This window comes from Ursus maritimus, unplaced genomic scaffold (assembly GCF_017311325.1).
Source record: "Ursus maritimus isolate PB19 unplaced genomic scaffold, ASM1731132v1 scaffold_14, whole genome shotgun sequence".
Classification (NCBI taxonomy): Eukaryota; Metazoa; Chordata; class Mammalia; order Carnivora; family Ursidae; genus Ursus; species Ursus maritimus.
This window is the reverse complement of record NW_024423786.1, coordinates 54,512,446-54,530,194: the sequence shown is the minus strand read 5'-3', so window position 1 is coordinate 54,530,194 and position 17,749 is coordinate 54,512,446. Positions and strand designations below refer to the sequence as shown.

At 57.2% G+C, this 17,749-nt stretch overlaps 3 protein-coding genes across 7 annotated transcripts in view; 1 reads left to right on the top strand and 2 right to left on the bottom strand.

Moving 5' to 3' along the window:
- The window catches only part of STAP2 (signal transducing adaptor family member 2), a 12,862-nt gene extending 7,829 nt beyond the window's left edge, over positions 1-5,033 (bottom strand). For both annotated transcript variants that reach the window (XM_040629575.1, XM_040629576.1), the window contains exons 1-6: positions 4,932-5,033; positions 2,627-2,698; positions 2,363-2,485; positions 1,154-1,210; positions 615-715; positions 249-383 (exon numbers count right to left, since the gene is read on the bottom strand). In XM_040629575.1, the coding sequence (XP_040485509.1) occupies positions 249-383; positions 615-715; positions 1,154-1,210; positions 2,363-2,485; positions 2,627-2,698; positions 4,932-5,033 (590 nt within the window). The remainder of the gene's footprint in view (positions 1-248; positions 384-614; positions 716-1,153; positions 1,211-2,362; positions 2,486-2,626; positions 2,699-4,931) is intronic.
- A 4,719-nt stretch (positions 5,034-9,752) lies between these two features.
- On the top strand, positions 9,753-17,671 carry MPND (MPN domain containing). Of its 4 annotated transcripts, none has more exons than XM_040629567.1 (13): positions 9,753-9,774; positions 9,870-10,174; positions 10,908-11,144; positions 12,847-12,979; positions 13,432-13,516; positions 13,654-13,750; positions 14,027-14,099; positions 14,181-14,257; positions 15,144-15,225; positions 15,337-15,407; positions 15,776-15,865; positions 16,489-16,581; positions 17,445-17,671. In XM_040629567.1, the coding sequence occupies exons 1-13, from the start codon at positions 9,768-9,770 to the stop codon at positions 17,589-17,591; spliced, it is 1,497 nt and encodes a 498-aa protein (XP_040485501.1). In that variant the 5' UTR covers positions 9,753-9,767; the 3' UTR covers positions 17,592-17,671. The 4 variants fall into 4 exon arrangements, with proteins under 4 accessions (XP_040485501.1, XP_040485500.1, XP_040485499.1 ...); XM_040629566.1 differs by having other exon boundaries at positions 15,057-15,225; positions 17,460-17,671; XM_040629565.1 differs by having other exon boundaries at positions 15,057-15,225.
- Positions 11,168-17,749, bottom strand: part of SH3GL1 (SH3 domain containing GRB2 like 1, endophilin A2) — a 38,896-nt gene continuing 32,314 nt past the window's right edge. Inside the window, exon 11 of the mRNA XM_040629570.1 lies at positions 11,168-11,231. Within this exon, the coding sequence (XP_040485504.1) occupies positions 11,183-11,231 (49 nt within the window). The 3' untranslated portion in view covers positions 11,168-11,182. The remainder of the gene's footprint in view (positions 11,232-17,749) is intronic.

Below are 17,749 nucleotides of genomic sequence, written 5' to 3'. Positions count from 1 at the left end.
GCTCCAGGATCTAACTCCTCCCCTAAGGGGATCCACCACTCTGCCTGGCCTCTAGCCCCGCCCCCAGGCTTTGACACAAACTCACAGACGCACCGACACAACCCCCATCCCGGGGCGGGGCCAGCCTCAGGACCCCACGCCCCGTAAGCTTTGGCCCCGCCCCCAGGGCTTTCCCCCTGTCCCAGCTCTGACTCCGCCCCCATGCTCGCCCCTCCTCCCACCGCGGCTCCGGAGTCGCGCAGGCGCACCCATTGAACGTCTGGCGCGTGGTGACTGACACGTCGTCCCCGCCGTCCCCGCTGGGTCGCAGCAGCAGGTTTCCGCAATCGGGATAGCGCTCCAGGAGCAGCTGCGCCTCCAGCCTGCTCACCTTCAGGAAGCAGCTGGGGCCGGCCGCGTCCCTCACTCAGGGCAGGCCCTGCCCCTGGCGCCCAGCCACGCCCTCCCGCAGAGCCCCGCCCCGGGCCCCACCCCCCACTCCCCGGCCAGTCCCCTGCACCTCCACCGGTCCCGGAAGACCTAATTCCCGCGCACCCCGCTGGCCTCCCCGACTCGCCGGCCCCGCGCCTCGTCCGCCGCCGTCCCGGGGCCGCTCGGCGCGGCGGGGCACTCACGAGGGCACCTCGAGCGTGCGGCGCGCCTCCTCTTTAGCCAGGGCCTCGGCCATCATGTACAGGTGTCCAGGCAGCAGGGTCAGGTTGGACGGGACACGCATCTGAGGGGCGATGGGGCGCCCGAGGACGCCCGGCCGTCAGGGCACGAGCGGCTTGTGCCCGTGTCACCGACGGGCACCCTGAGGCTAGGGTGCGGGCCGAGCCAGGATGGGAACCCGGGTCTGGGGGCTCCGCAGCCACGCAGGGCCAAAGAAGGGACGTGAAGACACTTCGCTGATGGGGAGGACAGATCAGATGCTAGAATGAACGTAGGGTCTCAAACCCAGCGGCCTGCAGGGGCCAGGCTGGGGACAAATGACTAAAAGAGAAATCAGGAATGTTGACGAAAACTCCAGGCTTTTAAGTTATGGCAGGTAACTTCCACATTTTTTATGTCTGTGGGCGCCACCTGGCTCACAGGCCACCGTGTGGAGGAGGCTGGTTTGAGGGATGTCGGGTGGAAAGAGGAAAGAGGGTTCTGAGCAGGCGAGCCCTCTTACCTCTACCACCGTCAGAATGAAGCCTTTCCACATCTCGCGAGACTCCAGGCTCTCTACCTGGGGAGGGAAAGAGAAGAGCGGAAAGAGAAGAGCCCGTGTTGGTGAGCCTGGGCCCATTCATCTGTGAAATGGGAGTGAGGAATAGTAGTTGTTTTCAGGGTTAACTAGTAAGGACGGGTTAGTTTAGGATTCTGAACAGAAGTCCTTAGTAATCTGGAATGCTCTTCTGTAATGCCACCGAATCAACGTTTATTTATTTATCTAATTATTCTACATCAACATATTTTTAAAGATTTTAAAAAATTTATCCATTTGAGAGAGAGAGAGAGAGGATAAGCAGGGGGAGGGGCAGGGGGAGAAGCAGACTCCCCACTGAGCAGGGAGCCCAATGTGGGGGCTCAATCCCAGGACCCAGGATGATGACCTGAGCCAGAAGGCAGGGAATTAACCCATTGAGCCACCCAGGTGCCCCCTACATCAACTTTTAAAACAATGGATATCAGATCGTGCATCTCCTGTGCTCTAAGCCCTCCTAGGATTCCTGCCTCCTTTGGAGTAAAAGCCCAAGTCCTCCCCAGGGCTCACACAGGGCCCTGCACCAATGGCCACCCTCCTCTCCCTGACCCCCTCTCTCCCTCCCTTTCCCCCTTCCCCCCCCACCCCGCTGCAGCCACACAGGCCTCTCCCTGGTCCCCCAACATGCCAGGCCTCTGCTAAAGAGCCATTTCACAGCGATCCACATTGCTGGCTCCCTCTCCTCCTCCCGGTCCTCAGTAAGGCCTTCCCCAGTCACCCTGGGTAACGCTGTACCCCAACTCCCCTCTGTCCTTTCCCGAGCATCTCCCGCTGCCAGACACTCCAGACATTTCACACATTTATACTGTTTATTGTGTGACCCCCACTAGACTCTAAACTCCACAAGGGTGGGGATTGTTAATTGTCTTGTTCACCGTGCAACTAGGAGAGTGGCAGGCACACAGTAGGTGCTCAATAACGTTGGCTGAAAGATCGCATGAGGGCAGTGACCATCCGCGTGGCTCACGTCTTGTTCTGACTATTTTATGCGTATTATCCCATTTTGCAGGTGTAGAAACCAAGGCATAGAAAAGTTGAGTGAGCCGCCCAGGGTCACCAACCCAGTGGTAGACCCCGTGTGACTCCTTGCTGGTGTGTGTGAGTGTTGAGTGTGACAGGGAGCGACGGGCCTACCTTGAACTTGATCTCTTGGTTCCGGAGGACCAGGCTGAAATAGAATCCAGGGTCTCTCGAGCTTCCCCAGGGCGCCTCATCGGTAAGCCTCACAAACGCTGTTAGGCCTAGCTTCTCCACATGCTGGGGATCCAGAAGCAGGAGTCTGAGCACCAAGCTTGTGGCTTGCCAGGCCCTCTGACTGGGCCATACCACCCGCACTCTGCTTGGTCCTTGAGCTTGGAGCGGGGAGACCAGCTCTTGAGCTCACAGGCCCGTCCTTACCTGGGAGTCCCGATTGCTATTATAGAAATAGAGAGTACAACCCTGGAGGCCTGCCCAAAACTTCTTGTAATCCTGGGGACAAAAGGTAGAGAGCAGAAGGTGAGAAGGCAAATCGGTACCACCATGATACCCACTGCTGTCTCAGGACCTTTGCACTGGCTGTTCTCTCTGCCTGGATACTCTTTCCCCAGATCTTCACACAGTTTCCTTCAGCACCTATGTTGGGTCTTTGAACAAATGTTGCCTTCTTTGGGAGGCCCTCCCCTCCATGGCCCAGCTTCTGGGGATCTGTCATTCTTTGAGAAAGGACCAAAGAGAACTTGGATGAGATGGGCGATGCAGAACAGCCCCGCAGTGACCAGAGGTAGGAGCTCTAGGAGAAAGTTGAACTAGCTATCCACCCACCCACCCATCTATTGGCTCATCCGCACATACGTGCATCCCCCTTCTCCATGTCCACCCCACAAATATTTATTGGGATCTCCTAATTTCATGAGGTTCTGGGCTCTAGAAGTACTGTCGATTCGGGATGTCTCCCAAGGATTCTGAATTAGAACGGCCCTAACTCTCTGGAGGTCTGAGGGGCTGATACAGCTAAGACTGTAAGATTCTAGGGTTTTTTCCCAGCAAATATTCCCTGAACACTTACTCTGCACCCAATTGTGTTGCAGGCAAAATAATAAATGGGACGTGGCTTCTATTTCAAAATGGATCATCTTCCAGAAGAATATAGAAAGCATAGATACTAAAATCCGGGGCACCTAGGCGGCTCAGTCGGTGAAGCGTCCGACTCTTGGTTTTGGCTCAGGTCATGATCTCGGGATCCTGAGCTCAGGCCCTGCTTAGGTCTCTGTGCTCAGTGGGGAGTCTGCTTGAGGACTCTCTCTCTCCCTCTGTCCCTTCCCCCCTTACACTGTCTCTCAAATAAATAAATAAAACCTTAAAAAGAAAAAGCATAGATACCAAAATCCTCCAGGGAAGAGAGATTAGTACCCCAGGAGGGACAGACCCTGAGACTTGAGATCACAGAGGACAAGAAAGGCCCTCCAAGTGGGAATCTGGGAAGACTTCCTGAAGGAGGGGGTACTTTAATTAGTCCGTAATGATAATGAGGATAGTTCTCATATTGATGGCTAGCAACCATTCATTAATCTGCCTATCGTTCCATCCATCCGCCTCCCTATCCATCTATCCATCCATCTGTTCATCCACTTATCCACCCATCCATTCATCTGTCTATCCATCCAACCTTCCACTTATCCACCCACCCACCCATCTGTCCATAGATATATACAGACATTTAACATTTACTGAGCACCTACAATGTGCCAGGCCCTGGGAACAGAGCAATAAGTGACTAAACTCAGCACGGTCAGACCTGCTTCCTCATGGACCCACTATATACCATTGCACAAGGTATCTAGGTGCTCTGTGCCTCAGTTTCCCCACCTATAAAATGGCCATAGAGGTGTACCTACTTCAGAGGGTGTTGTGAGAAAGGGGGACCTGAATACCAGTAAAGCACCAGCACTTGCGGAGTCAAGCCCACCGAGGGCTACCCCTCCCCTGTAACCATGACTAGGGCGCTAGCGTACCCATTTTGTACTAGAGGAAGCTGAGGGACAAAGACGGAGTGTCACTTGTTCAAGGCCTGGGAGTCAGGAAGGCGTAGAGCAGGGATGTGAACCTGGGTCTTGCACTCTGGGGCCATGCCTTTCTGAGCCCCTGTGGTCTCGATGCTGTCTAGGCTGGGGAGGATGTGGGCCCTTGGAGGCACAAGGAAGGGAGGAGGGAACTGCAATGATGGTGGCTCTGGGGATGAGCAGTGGGGGGGTGTCTGGGGCTGGAGCAGGAGATGAGTGTGAGCAGTGGGGAGGGAGAGATGGGGCTTCTGGGAAGGAGTATCTGGTCCTGCCACATGTGGCCCTCTCAGCCCTCAGCTGTCCCCACGTACCACCTGTCCTGGCCTTGAGACCCCTGTAGCTGAGGTTCAAGGTTACTTAGGGGCTGGGGGTGGGGCATGGGAGTCAGAAGGCTTCCCATTTCCTGGTAGAAGTCCCTGATCCTGCTTGTTTCCAAGAGACAGAGAGACCAAGAGGGAGGCACATGGAGACAGGCAGGGAGAGGCACAGAGAGAGAGAGAAATCAGCCCAGTGGTGGACAGAACCTTTTCCGGCCCCCAGCACATGCCCTGTTCCATCCAGTACCCACCCCGCCCCCTGGGCCAGAGGCAGAGTTCTAGGCTCAGAGAAGCGCTGCCAGCCACCTAGGAGCCCAGCTGTGCCAGCAACCTGTCCGGCCTTACCTGGTCACGGGGTCCCTTCTTCTCCAGAAAGCTCTCATAGTAGTGTGAGGGTAGAGCACCCTTGTGTTTGGGGACCCGGGGTGGGCTTAGGGCCGAGGCCATGGCCTGGCCTCTCCTCCAGTGGGTGCCCCAGCTGCGCCAGGAAGCAGAGAAACAGGTTCCAGGGGAATTTCCTCTTCTGTCAGCTCTCCAGCTCCCTCCCCTGCCAGCAATGGGCGGGTGCTGGGCCCGCTTGTCCTAGGGAAATCCCAGCCTCTCTGGTCTCCCCTGGAGGTCTGGGAGGCCTGCAGGAGTTACGGAGGAGGGAGCCACTGGGAGGCTTTCAGTGCCAAGCAGAGACTGGGCAAAGGTTTCACCTGGAAGAGGGACCTGCCTAAGCAAAGGTCTGAATGTGAGAAAGGGAGGAGCAAGGTGTCAGAGTGGCAAGGGAGGTGTCCAGAGAGGACACTGCAGGAACAGAGCAGGAAGGTCTCAATGCCCCTTAGGCTGCCTGCACTTAAGGCCAACCTTGCCTAAACCTACAAAAAATCTTAATCTCAGATGCTTAACGACTGAGCCACCCAGGCACCCCTTCAGGTGCCCTTTTTAAAAAAGTTTTTATTTAAGGGGCACCTGGCTGGCTCAGTCGGTAGAGGACGTGACTCTTTTTTTTTTTTTTTAAGATTTTATTTATTTATTTTGACAGAGAGAGACAGCCAGCGAGAGAGGGAACACAAGCAGGGGGAGTGGGAGAGGAAGAAGCAGGCTCCCAGCGGAGGAGCCCGATGTGGGACTTGATCCTGGAATGCCAGGATCACGCCCTGAGCCGAAGGCAGCCGCCAAACAACTGCGCTACCCAGGCGCCCCAGAGGACGTGACTCTTGATCTTGGGGTCATGTGTTTGAGCCCCACCTTGGGGAGCAGATTGTATTTAAAAAAAAATCTTTGAAGTTTTATTTAAATTCCAGTTAGTTAACATACGCATTATATTAGTTTCAGCTCTACAGTAAGTATAGTGATTCAATATTTCCATATAACACCTGGTGCCCATCATGACAAGTGCCCTCCTTAATCCCCATCCCCTACTCCTCCCATCCCCTCTGGTGACCATCAGCGTGTTCTCTATGGTTAAGAGTCTGTTTCTTGGTTTGTCTCTCTCTCTCTCAGCATCATCTATGAATCAACTCCTTCCAAACTCCTGGTTCTGTTAATATTTTGCCCTCCTCCCATGAGCCACTGTAAGTATATAATAATAATGCAAAAGATTGGAATATTATGAGAATCACCAACATGTGACACAGACACGAAATGAGCAGATGCTGTTGGAAAAATGGTGCTGCTTGACGCAGAGTCACCACAAACCTTCAATTTATTCAAAAAATGCAGTATTGGGGCACCTGGGTGGCACAGCGGTTGGGCGTCTGCCTTCGGCTCAGGGCATGATCCTGGCGTTCTGGGATCGAGCCCCACATCAGGCTCCTCCGCTATGAGCCTGCTTCTTCCTCTCCCGCTCCCCCTGCTTGTGTTCCCTCTCTCGCTGGCTGTCTCTCTCTCTGTCAAATAAATAAAATCTTAAAAAAAAAATGCGATATTAGCGAAGTGGAATAAAGTGAGGCACGTTAGTACGAGGTATTCTTATACATTTCTTGGCATTTTCCATGAAGACCATCATGTCATCTGCAAATAAGGCTGGTTTTGTTTCTTCCTTTCCGATTTGTATGCCTTTCATTTCCTTTTCTTGCCTTATTGCACTGGCTAGAATTTCCAGGACTGTGTTGGGTATAGGTGCCCTGTTCCCTCTGTTACAGGGAAAATGTTTAGTCTTTCACCATTAAGTAAAATGTTAACTGAAGATTCGCGGACATTCTTCAGCACGTGGAGGTGGTTTCTGTCTGTTTCTAGTTTGCTACGAGTTTTATCACTCATGGGTGTTGAATTTTGTCAAATGCTTTTCCTGCATCAGTTGAAATGCTCTTTCGACCTTTCTTCCTTAGTTTGTGTGTTAGTTTTCTGTGACTGCTCTGACAAATTATTGTAAAGGTAGAGGCTTAAAACAACACAGCTGTGTGACCCTGCAGATCTATACGAGTCCTACACGGATCTCACAAAGCTGAAATCAAGGTGTTGACAGGGCTACATTCCTTTCTGGAGGTTCAAAAGATGCATCCATTTCCCTGTCTTTTCCAGCTTCTAGAAGCTTCTTGTATTCCTTGACTCACGGTCCCCTTTCTCCACAAATCCAGCAATGCAGGTACAATCCTTACATCATCTCACTCTCAATTTCTCCCACTGTCACTTCTCTCTTCCACTTTTAGGAAACCCTGTGATGACATTGGGTTCACCCAGATAATTCAGGATAATTTCTTTAAAGTCAGTTGGTTAGCAATTTAAATTCCATCCACACCTTAAATCCCTTTGCCATGTAACCTAACATATTCACAGGTCCTGGGTATTAGGATGTGAACATCTTTAGGGAATCATGACTCTACCTACCACAGCCTGTTAAATATGGTGGATAACATTGATTCTCGAATACTGACCATGGTATGTAATTTTTTAAAAATATATTGCTGAATTCTATTTCCTTATATATTTTTAAAAGATTTTATTTATTTGATACACACAGAGAGAGAGAGAGAGAGAGAGAGAGCACAAGGTGTGGGGAGGGGCAGAGGGAGAGGGAGAAGCAGACTCCCCACTGAACATGGAGCCTGACTCAGGGACCAGAGATCATGACCTGAGCCCAAGGCAGACACTTAACAAACTGAGCCAACCAGGTGCCCCTATTTCCTAATATTTTGTTAAGGATTTTTTGCATCTATTCATGAAGAATATAGTCTATAAGTTTTCTTTTCTTTCCTTTCTGTTTGTTTGTATTATCCTTATCTGGTGTTGCTATCAGGTAATGCTATCTTCATAAAATGAATTGGGAAATATCCCCTCCTCTTCAACTTTCTGGATGAAATTATTTAAAAGTGGTGTTAATTTCCTCTTTGAAACTTTGGTACAATTCTTCATCTGGGCTTGGAGATTTCTTTTTGGGGAGTCTTAAAATTAGAAATTCAATTTCCTTAATTGTTATAGGGCTGCCTGGACTTCATACACATAGCAAAAAATAGCCTTTGGAATCTATTCAAGAGCTGTCTGACTTGGTAATCTCTTCATCTGATGAACTGTCTTATAAAGTTGATAACAATACCTGCCATAAAGGGGAGTCATGAATGGTTAGTAAGGTCACAGCAGTTTAATTTTATTTATCAAAGGCAATGGGGAGCCATAGAAGGATTTAGAGCAGGGAAGGGAGGTGGTCATGGTTGCATTTTAGTTAAGATCCCTCTGGGACCAGGGCGGAAGATGGATGAGGAAGATGGAGAAGCCAGACGTCTGGCCCAGGGTGTTGAGAACAAGAGTCAAAGAGAACGTGGGCAAGGATATGGGGCTATAAACTGAGGTCAGAGTCTGGAGATGCTAGGGAATGCCCAGTTTGTGGCTGGACCTGGGAGGGGGGTGCGGGGCGCGTGGGGAAACTCCAAAAGGAGGCGTGGACTTGACAAAAATTTATCCAGCTCTTATTAGATGTCAAGCCCTGTTCTTTAACAACCCCGAAATAGATATTATTGTTCCCATGGTGAAACACAGACGAGGAGCCCCTTGGCCAAAGTCACAGGGATGGGAAGTGGTGGAGCGGGATCTGGAGCCAGGTCCGGTCGGACTCCAGACCACCCTCCCTGAACATCGCGCCCCCACCCCCAATGTCCTGTCCCCCACTTCCAGACTGGGGCCGAGTAAACCCGTCCGCGGGAGAGCCCAGCCCCTGGCTCCCCGCAGGCTAGGAGCCCCCGCCCCGGGCTTCCAGTCCTGCCAGGGGCTGGAGACTCCCCGTTCTGGGAAGTGTCGCTGCACCTCGGAGCAAAGGTCCTGGGACAAGGACCGGGGACAAAGGACAGAGATGCAATCGCCCGGCGGACACCAAGCCCGGCTCCGCCTATTAACACTCCGCGCAAAGGGGCGTGGGAAGTCGGGGGCACGCCAGACCGCGGGCGCGGTTTTGACCCGGGATCTGATTGGCTAGCGGAGGACCAACCTCTACAACTGAGTGGGTGCGTGAAGTCCAGGAGCTCCTGCTGATTGGCCGAGGGGGACGAGTTTGGCGGAAGCAGCTGCTTAACACTGACTGGCTGGGAGGGAAATCCAGCGGCTCTTGCCTATTGGTTAAAGTTTAAATAAATGACCCTCCTATAATTGGCTGTTGGGCTCCGGTCCGACAGCGGAATCAGTTCGGGGGCTGAAAGTTAACCTTTTAGAGGCTGACCTCCTGCTGGGACGTTTTAGAGCCGCAGCGCGGGGCTCCTTCCCCATTCTGGCTTGCAGCCCCAGGGCGCTGTGGCTCGTTCTCTGGGCCTCAGTTTCTCTCTGGTCTCAACGACCGAGATCTCTGGCCCCTCAAGTTTCCCGTCTCGTCCCAATGAGCTGAGTCCCCCGTAGCCCCCAGCTCCAGGCCTCAATCCAATAACGGGTCGCCTCGAGTGGAAGCACTAGCTCCCCGAAAGCGGAAGTCCTGGGACCTCAGTTTCCCCACTTGTAGGTTGCCACGAGCCTCCCACGGGAGGTAGCCTTGGGCCTCTGTTTTCCGAATGGTCCCGGAGGGCTGAGTCCCCCGCCTCCCTGTCCGCGAGCAGGCGCGAGGCCTCAGTTTCCCTGCTCGCCCCGGCAGGCCGAGCCTCCCGCCCGCCCCCAGGCTGGGGCACCTCCCCTTCGGGGCGGAGCCGTGTCACGTGCCGGGAAGAAAGGGCCCGCGGCGCGCGGAGCGCACTGGGCGCAGCGGGCGCGGGGCGCTGGGCGCTAGGCGGAGCGGCCATGGCAGGTATGGCGGGACTGGCTGGGGCCGGGGGAGCACCCGGCGGGGTGGCTGCGGCGGCTGGGGGCGCGCGGCCCCGTGCAGCCTGTCGCTGCCCGCAGCTCCGGAGCCGCTGTCCCCGGCGGGCGGCGCGGGCGAGGAGGCGCCGGACGAGGATGAGGACGAGGCGGAGGCCGAGGACCCCGAGCGGCCGGCTGGAGCGGGGGGCGCGCGCAGCGGAGCCGGCGGAGGCGGAGGCGGCGGCGGCGGCGGCAGCGGAGGAGGAGGAGGATGCGGGGCCGGAGCCGGGGCGGGGGGCTGCGGCGGGCCGGGGGGCGCGCTCACCAGGCGCGCGGTCACGCTGAGGGTGCTCCTCAAAGACGCGCTGTTGGAGCCGGGCGCCGGGGTGCTGTCCATCTACTACCTGGTGAGCGCCCCTACCCCTATCCCATCCCGGCTGGGGCAGGAAGGGGAAACCGAGGCCCAGAGCTCCCTGACCGCGGGCCGAGACGGGGTGTGGGTAGGGAAAGCTGATACACGGCGCATCCAGACCCAGCAGGAGGCCCTCTGGGCTGGAGGACTTTGTTTCCAAACACCCCATTGCACAAAGGAGAAACTGAGCTCAGAAGAGGACACCACCGCTTTCCTGGCTGTGGGACCTTGCTCAGCCTCTCCATATCCTAGTTTCCTCACGTATAAAATGGGATTTTTTTTTTTTTTCCTCACGGGGTTGTAATGAGGATTAAATGAATCCAGCGCCCAGCAGGGTGTCTGCTATACCGTGAGTGCTTTACAGGTTTGCTGCTGTTGCTGTGGGTCTGTGAGTGGGAGCAGTTCATGAATGGGGCGCTTGCTGCGTGCCTGGCTGTGCCCTGTGTGTTAGGGATCGAGCAGACCCCGTCCCTGCCCTTTGGGGGCTCACAGTCCAGTGAGGGGGGTGGAGACACAGAGCTGGGCACTTTCAGCCCCGGCTGATGAGGACTGTGATAATGGACATACAGGTGCTGGGAGGCACCTAAGTGGGAAGGCTTCCTGGGAGGGATGCTGTAGGTGGAAGTGGGTGCTAAGCCCTGGGGAGCAGTAGGGGGTCAGGGAGGACCTCCTGCAGGTACCTTGGTGGGTCCCAGGTCCCCGGCTCAGCCAGGCCACTGTTACTGCAGGGGAAGAAGTTCATGGGGGACCTGCAGCCCGATGGGAGGATCGTGTGGCAGGAAACGGGGCAGGTGTTCAACTCACCCAGCGCCTGGGCCACGCACTGCAAAAAGCTGGTGAACCCGGCTAAGAAGTCCGGCTGTGGCTGGGCCTCTGTCAAGTACAAGGGCCAGAAACTGGACAAGTACAAGGCAGCCTGGCTCCGGCGACACCAGCTCCACATTCCCACAGCTGCTGCCGATGAGGTGCGTCCTTCAGCCTCCTGGAGCAGGCTCTCCCTGAGTCAGTGTTGGAGAGGGAGTACCCAGAGTGAGGGCGTTGGAGCTGGGGCCCTGTGGGATGAGCAGGAGTTTGTCAGAGCAAGGTGAAGAGCGTTTTCAGAGGGAGGGCATGGCACAGCCAGGCCATGTTGGTGGAAGGCGGCACAGTGCTCGGGGACCGTGATTTGCGCATACGGCTGGAGGCTCACGTGTCTTTGGTAGCTGAGGGGGCTGGGGACATTGGCAGGGACTAGATCTGGGAGAGTTCCGAGTGCTGTGATAATAATAGATCTTTGAGTAGTCGCCAGCTGGGTGTACTTAACCAAGGACCCTCTCTGGGTCCTCAGGCTTCTTCATATGGAAAATGGAGATGATCATAGTACCCGTATGTATCAGATATGTATATCTGGTTGGCAGGTCTGAAATCCGTAGGGCCGCTGGCAAGCTGGAAACAGGCCGGGAGGACTTGGGCTTTTACCCTGAGGTGGGTGGGAGCCCTGGAAGGCTAGGGCAGAGGATGGATAGACCTGACTCAGGTGCCCACGGGCGCCCTCTGGTGGCTGCTCTATGCAGTACAGACTGGGAGGCAGGGCGAGGGTGGGAGCTGGGGACCAGTATGCAGGAGACTGAACTGGTCCAGGTGCGAGATGATGGGGTGGACCAGCGCGACAGTGGATGGGGGAAGAAGTGGGCAAGTTTTGACTAGTTTTTAAAGTGGATGTCACGGGATTTGCTGCTGCATGAGATGTTGGTGTTAAGGGATATTTTGTTCTGAGCAAGTGGATGGCTGGAGCTGCCATTATCACAGATATGGGTATTGGGGAGGAGCAGGTGTGGGGGACGGTCGGGTGCAGTGTGGCCGAGCTGAGTGTGAGACGCCCGGGAGCCCCCCGTAAAGAGACCTCCAGGATCAGCCGGACCTCCAAGTCTGGAGCTCAGGGGTGGGCCAGTCTGGAGATGGGACTGTGGGCATCATCCCGCTGTAGACAGGGGGGTTGAGAGTGGACGAGCCTGCCCGGGAGGGGGGCGAAGAGGTCCGACCACCCAGCCTGGGCACCGCGGGAAGGGTGGGAGACCGAAGGGGCTGGAGGGGTGGGAGGGAAGCCGGGTCCCTGAGGAGTTCCCGGGAGCAGGAGGGGGCCGGGCCAGTGAGACACCGCGGTGAGGGGGAGAAGGACAGAGACTATGTGACTGTTGGATTTGGACACTGGGAAGTCACCCCAGCAGGGGCAGTTAAGGGGAGATCAGGAGGAGGGATTATTGAGAGAATCTGATGACATAATCCCCTAAGCACTGGCTTGCCCAATGAGTGGATCAACAGGAAGTATGCCAATTGCTTTGTGGGCGTTATCTTATTTCATCCTGATGCTGTTCCTCTGCAGCTGGAGGTCATTGTGTGGTTTTACAGACGAGGAGCCTAGAGCTCAGTGAGGTTAGGGCGCTTGCCGGAAGCCACACAGCTTGTAAAAAGCAGAGGGGAGGTTTGGATCTTCTGCAAGGCGCTCAAACCTGAGTTGCGACAGAACTATAGGTGGCCTCTGCTCACTCCCTCCCTCTAGTGGACATCTGGGGCAATGGCAGGAACCTAAGGCTCAGGCCAACCAAAGGTCCGCTTGGCCCGTGGTGAGGAGGGTGGGCGGCATCCAGCTGGAGGTCCTGTGGCTGTCCCCCACCCCCACCCCACCAGAGCCCGGCCAGTGAAGGGGAGGAGGAGGAGCTGTTGATAGAGGAAGAAGAGGAGGAGGTTCTGGCAGGGGTCTCCACGGAGGACAAGAGTCGGAGACCACCTGTGAAGGGGCCTGTGGAGCCTGCCCACCCAGGTGAGAGGCTTAGGGGAGGGGAGGAGGTGGCACAGGAGGCGGGCACAACTCAAGGGAGGGAGGTGGCCGGGGACAGAGCTGGCCTTTCTTTTTCTCAGCGCTCCCAAGATGCCAGGCTGACTTCCTAGCCCTGCTGCCTAATTTCTTTCCCATGCTGCCTGATTTCCCATGCTCTCTTAAAGGACTTCTTTGCCTCATTGCCTGATTCCTTTGCCCTCCCCCCCCACCTGGTTTTCTGAGGTCCTCACCTGATTTCCTAAGCCCTTCATCTGGCATTTTAATCTCCTTTTTTCCGATTTATTAACCTGCCGCTTGATTTCTCCGTTCTGCAGCCCGATTTTTCAAGCTGCCTCTGGAGGTTTTTGTTTCTTGGGCTGCCTGGGCTTTTGTTTTCCGGTTCTGGGCTGGGAGGGATTGATGCTGCCTTTTTCCCATTACCCCACACCATGCAGAGGCTGTGCCCCCCGGGAAGCGGTTGGAAAACAAGATCCGGGCGCCTGTGCGTTACTGCATGTTGGGCAGTCGTGACTCGGCCAGGTCAGACACCCCCCGCCCCCGTGTACAGGCGCTCTGCGGGGGTGGGGGCAGCACGAGCAGGAGTAGGGTGGGCGCAAGGCCTCCTGTGCTCAGAGCTGGCTCCCGAAGCAAGCTGTGGGACCCTCTGGCTCCGACAGGAACCCCCACACCCTGGTGGAAGTAACACCGTTTGCTGCCATCAACAAGTTCCAGCCGTTCAACGTGGCCATCTCCAGCAACGTGCTGTTCCTGCTGGTGTGTGCCCTGCTGCCACCGTGTCCCTTGCGGGCCAAGGGCCAGGCCTGGGCAGGTGGCTGCGGCACCTGGGAGGGGTCCCTGGAATGTTAGCTCTGTGAGGGCAGGGACCGTGTCTGCTTTGTTCACTGCTAGTAAACAGTAGGCACTCAAGGTTTGAACGAAGAAGGTGGGTGGGGTGGTCCCTGCACATCGCAAGGGCTCTGGCCCCGAGGATAGACATTTGGGGCTGGGCCGCAGCCTGAGCCGCTCTCCCGCTGTCCATCCCCTCCCCAGGACTTCCACAGCCACCTGACTCGCAGCGAGGTCGTGGGGTACCTGGGGGGCCGCTGGGACATCAACAGCCAGAGTGGGTATTTGGGGCCAGGTGGGCAGGGGGGGCGCTTGGGGCCGGGGTTGATGTCTGCACCTTCTCCCTGCCTCTGCGCAGTGCTCACTGTGCTAAGAGCCTTCCCCTGTCGGAGCCGGCTGGGGGACGCGGATATGGCCGCCACCATGGAAGAGGAGGTGAGGGGACACATGGGGTCAGGGTGTTCTGGGGAGGGCGGGGGTGGACGCAGCTGTCCTGGCTGCCGTGTCCTGGTGTCTAGCACCAGGTGTCCTGGTTCAACAAGTGTGCAGATATATGTGTGTGTGTGTGTGTGTGTGTGTGAGTACCCACCGTGTGTCTGTGACCCCACGGTCATCCTTCCTCTCTGCACAGGTGGCCAGCCCCCTTTCCCTTTGCACCCCCGTTTCCATGCCGTGCCTGGCGTATAGTGACAGTCTGATGAACATCAGCTGCCATTCTGATAGTGTTTGCACCATGCGGTTTTGCACGGGCCTGGCGCTGTGCCGCGTGCTCCATACCGGCCTTACCCGGGCACCACCGGTGGCTCTCGGGGCGGCCAGTAGGTGTGGATTCGGCAGGCACGTCTCCCGGCCCACCTCTGTCTTGCTCCCTAGGCCCTCGTTTGCCTCTCATCCGGAAATGCCTGTCCTGCTCGAGGGCACACACACCCATCCAGCTCCTCATTTAACTATTTGAGTGCCTGCTGTGTGCCAGGAATTGTTCATGAGCTAGGGGTACAGCAGTGCCCCCCGATAAACTGTTGCCTTTGCTTGGTGACAGGTGCATCTTTTTATGTGGGGTGGGGGCAGGGTCTGTCTTGGTCACGGCTGTGTCCCCGGGCCTGGTACACAGCAGGCACATAATCACTGCTGGCCTCACAGGGGGATGGAAAGAGGCTGGTGTGCGCGCGCACGCACGGGCTGGTAGAGCCCCCGGCCGGCGCCCTGCCCGCCCCAGCCTCGCCTGTGCCCCCAGATCTACCAGAGCCTGCTTCTGCGGGGCCTGTCCCTGGTGGGCTGGTACCACAGCCACCCGCACAGCCCCGCGCTGCCGTCGCTGCAGGACATCGACTCGCAGATGGACTACCAGCTGCGGCTGCAGGGCTCCAGCAATGGCTTCCAGCCCTGCCTGGCCCTGCTCTGCTGTAAGTCCGGCTGCCCGGCGTGCGTGCGTGCGGGCGCGCGTGCGCGCGCGTGGCCGTCCTGGGCCGCTGACCGCTCCAGGACCAGCCCCCACCCTCACTCTCCTCCTGCAGCGCCTTACTACACCGGCAATCCGGGGCCCGAGTCCAAGATCTCACCCTTCTGGGTGATGCCGCCCCCTGAGGTAGGCGGGGCCGGGAGGGGCTGGGGCCCCAGTGTCTCTGTGAAATGGGAACAGAACCCTTGCACTATCTGAGGTTCCGGAGAAGGCCTGGGCGCTGAGGGATGTTGAAGAGGTGTGGGCTCCACATGGAGCATGCTGCCCTCGTTCCTAAGACGGCCTCCTTCCCGAACCTGTGCTGGGGTCAGAAATGGGGTTTGGAGAGCTGTTCCCGGCCTCTCGTGCTGGGCCCGGGGCCATGCGGCCCTGAACCTGGTCGCAGTGCAGAGCCAGGACTGGAGTCTGGATTCCCCGATTGCTGCCCAGGGCACATCCCTCATGGGATGGGGGGCTGGACGTGGCTGGCGGTGACCGGCTTGTGTCCCTGCCAGCAAAGGCCCAGTGACTACGGCATCCCCATGGACGTGGAGATGGCCTATGTCCAGGACAACTTTCTGACTAACGACATCCTGCATGAGATGGTGAGCTCACTCCTAGGTGCGGTAGGGCGGGGCCCCCGGGAAGGGGGGTGGGGCTTTGGGCGAAACTGCAGGACTCAGGGTGGCTGAATGTGCCACATCAGGGCAGGGGTCAGACCCTTCCGTGGCTGAAACTCAAGTCCCAGATTCTTGCCCACCTGCTCCCCGCCCCAGCCTGGCCTCCTTGCTGTTCTGGAACTTGCTGGAGGTGCTCGGCCTCGCGCCTCTGCACCTGCCACTGACTGTCCAAATGAAGACACGTGAGGGACTCCAGGTGGTGCCCGGATGAATGTTTTTAGTGCCCACGTTCTAACAGCCGTTTGAAAAACAGCTAGAAGGTCACACCTGTGGTATTGAGGATCCGCTGTTGCTGGGGACGCGGCCGCACGAGGGGGCGGGTCAGGCCTGCGCAGACATTCCGAATCACCCGTGCCTCCCTCTGTCGGGGGTCCTTCCATCTCCCCCTCCAGGGGCCTCCTGCTCAGCTCCCTTATTTCCCTCTGGTGGCGCTCCTCGGTGGTCTGTCTTGGGGTCCTGGGTAGCGTCCGCGTGCTATAGAGGACCGGGAGCTCCGCGTGGCGCGGGAGGGCGGGAGCGAGGGGTCCCATCGGCCCCCCGTCCTGTAGATGCTGCTGGTGGAGTTCTACAAGGGCGCCCCTGACCTCGTGAGGTTCCAGGAGCCCTGGAGCCAGGAGCACACGTACCTCGACAAGCTGAAGGTAAGCCTCATGCCCCCCGTCTCCTGCAAACCCCTGGAGGAAGACCGTTCTTGGGGAGCCCCCAGGGATCTATCCATGGGCAGCCTAAGAAACAGGTGTGGTCCTACACTGTTCTGTATGAAGTACTGCAGCTGGATATTAAGGCTGCCAAAGCGGAGTCTTGTTTGGCCACAGGACGGGAATGCAGTCAGAGTAGTGTCCCGAAAGCCAGGTTTTATTTTTAAAGGAGGGGGCCCACTCGTGCATCTACTGAAATGCAGATGACAGCTAACAGCCCGCGGGCCGGGGTTGGAGAGAAGCTGCGCTGGGCTGTCTCACAGTGTGGGTGTCCGCGGGGAGCACACAAGGGGCTGTGGTCCGAGCCGGAGCCTCGACTCCAGCAAAGCTGAACCAAGCCGAGAGCAGCCGGTGCCCTGAAGGGTTTCTCCAGCTCTCTGGCCCTACAGTCATTTAGGGGGACACTTAAGGGCTGGGGGGGGGGCGTGTCTGACTTCCAGGGTGGAAGTCCTTCTCAGAAGGCATTTTCAACTCCACTGGGTAGAGAAGAGTTTGGCATGCTTGCTTGTTTTGTACTAACTTAGAGCGACCAGAGCTTCGAGCTGCCATGGGGCCCCTCCACCCCGTCACTGGGCCGGTGGGGTGGGGGGGCGGCTCCCCATGCAAGGGGTGTGAGAGCAGAGTGTGGAACGTGCAGATAGTACCCCCTTCCCCCGCCAAGACCCAGAACACTACATGAGTGGGCCGCCTCCTTTAAAAGTAAAACCTGGCTTTCGGGACACTACTGTGTACCTCGGTTCGTAGAGCCCCTGTGCCTGGATGGGGGGCGGGGGGCAGGACCTCTGGGCCCAACCCTGAGGCGCCAGCCTTGCTCGTTTCAGCTCTCCCTGGCCAGCAGGACACCCGAAGACCAGGGCCTGGGCCACGCGCTGGAGCAGGTCTACAGCCTTCTTAAACAAGGGAGCGGAGGCACTGCCTCTGAGGGCCTGGGGGCCCTCTTGGTCGGACTCTGAACCCCCAGCGGTTCCAGCCGAGGGGGAGTGGGTCTGGGGGCTTTGTCCGTGGCGCAGATAATAAAGGGTAGGAGCAAAGAGCCCGGGCGTGTGTCTCACCCGGGGGTGCACTCGTCGCCGGGCACGTGGGCAGCTGTCTGGGCAGCGAGGCGCCCCGG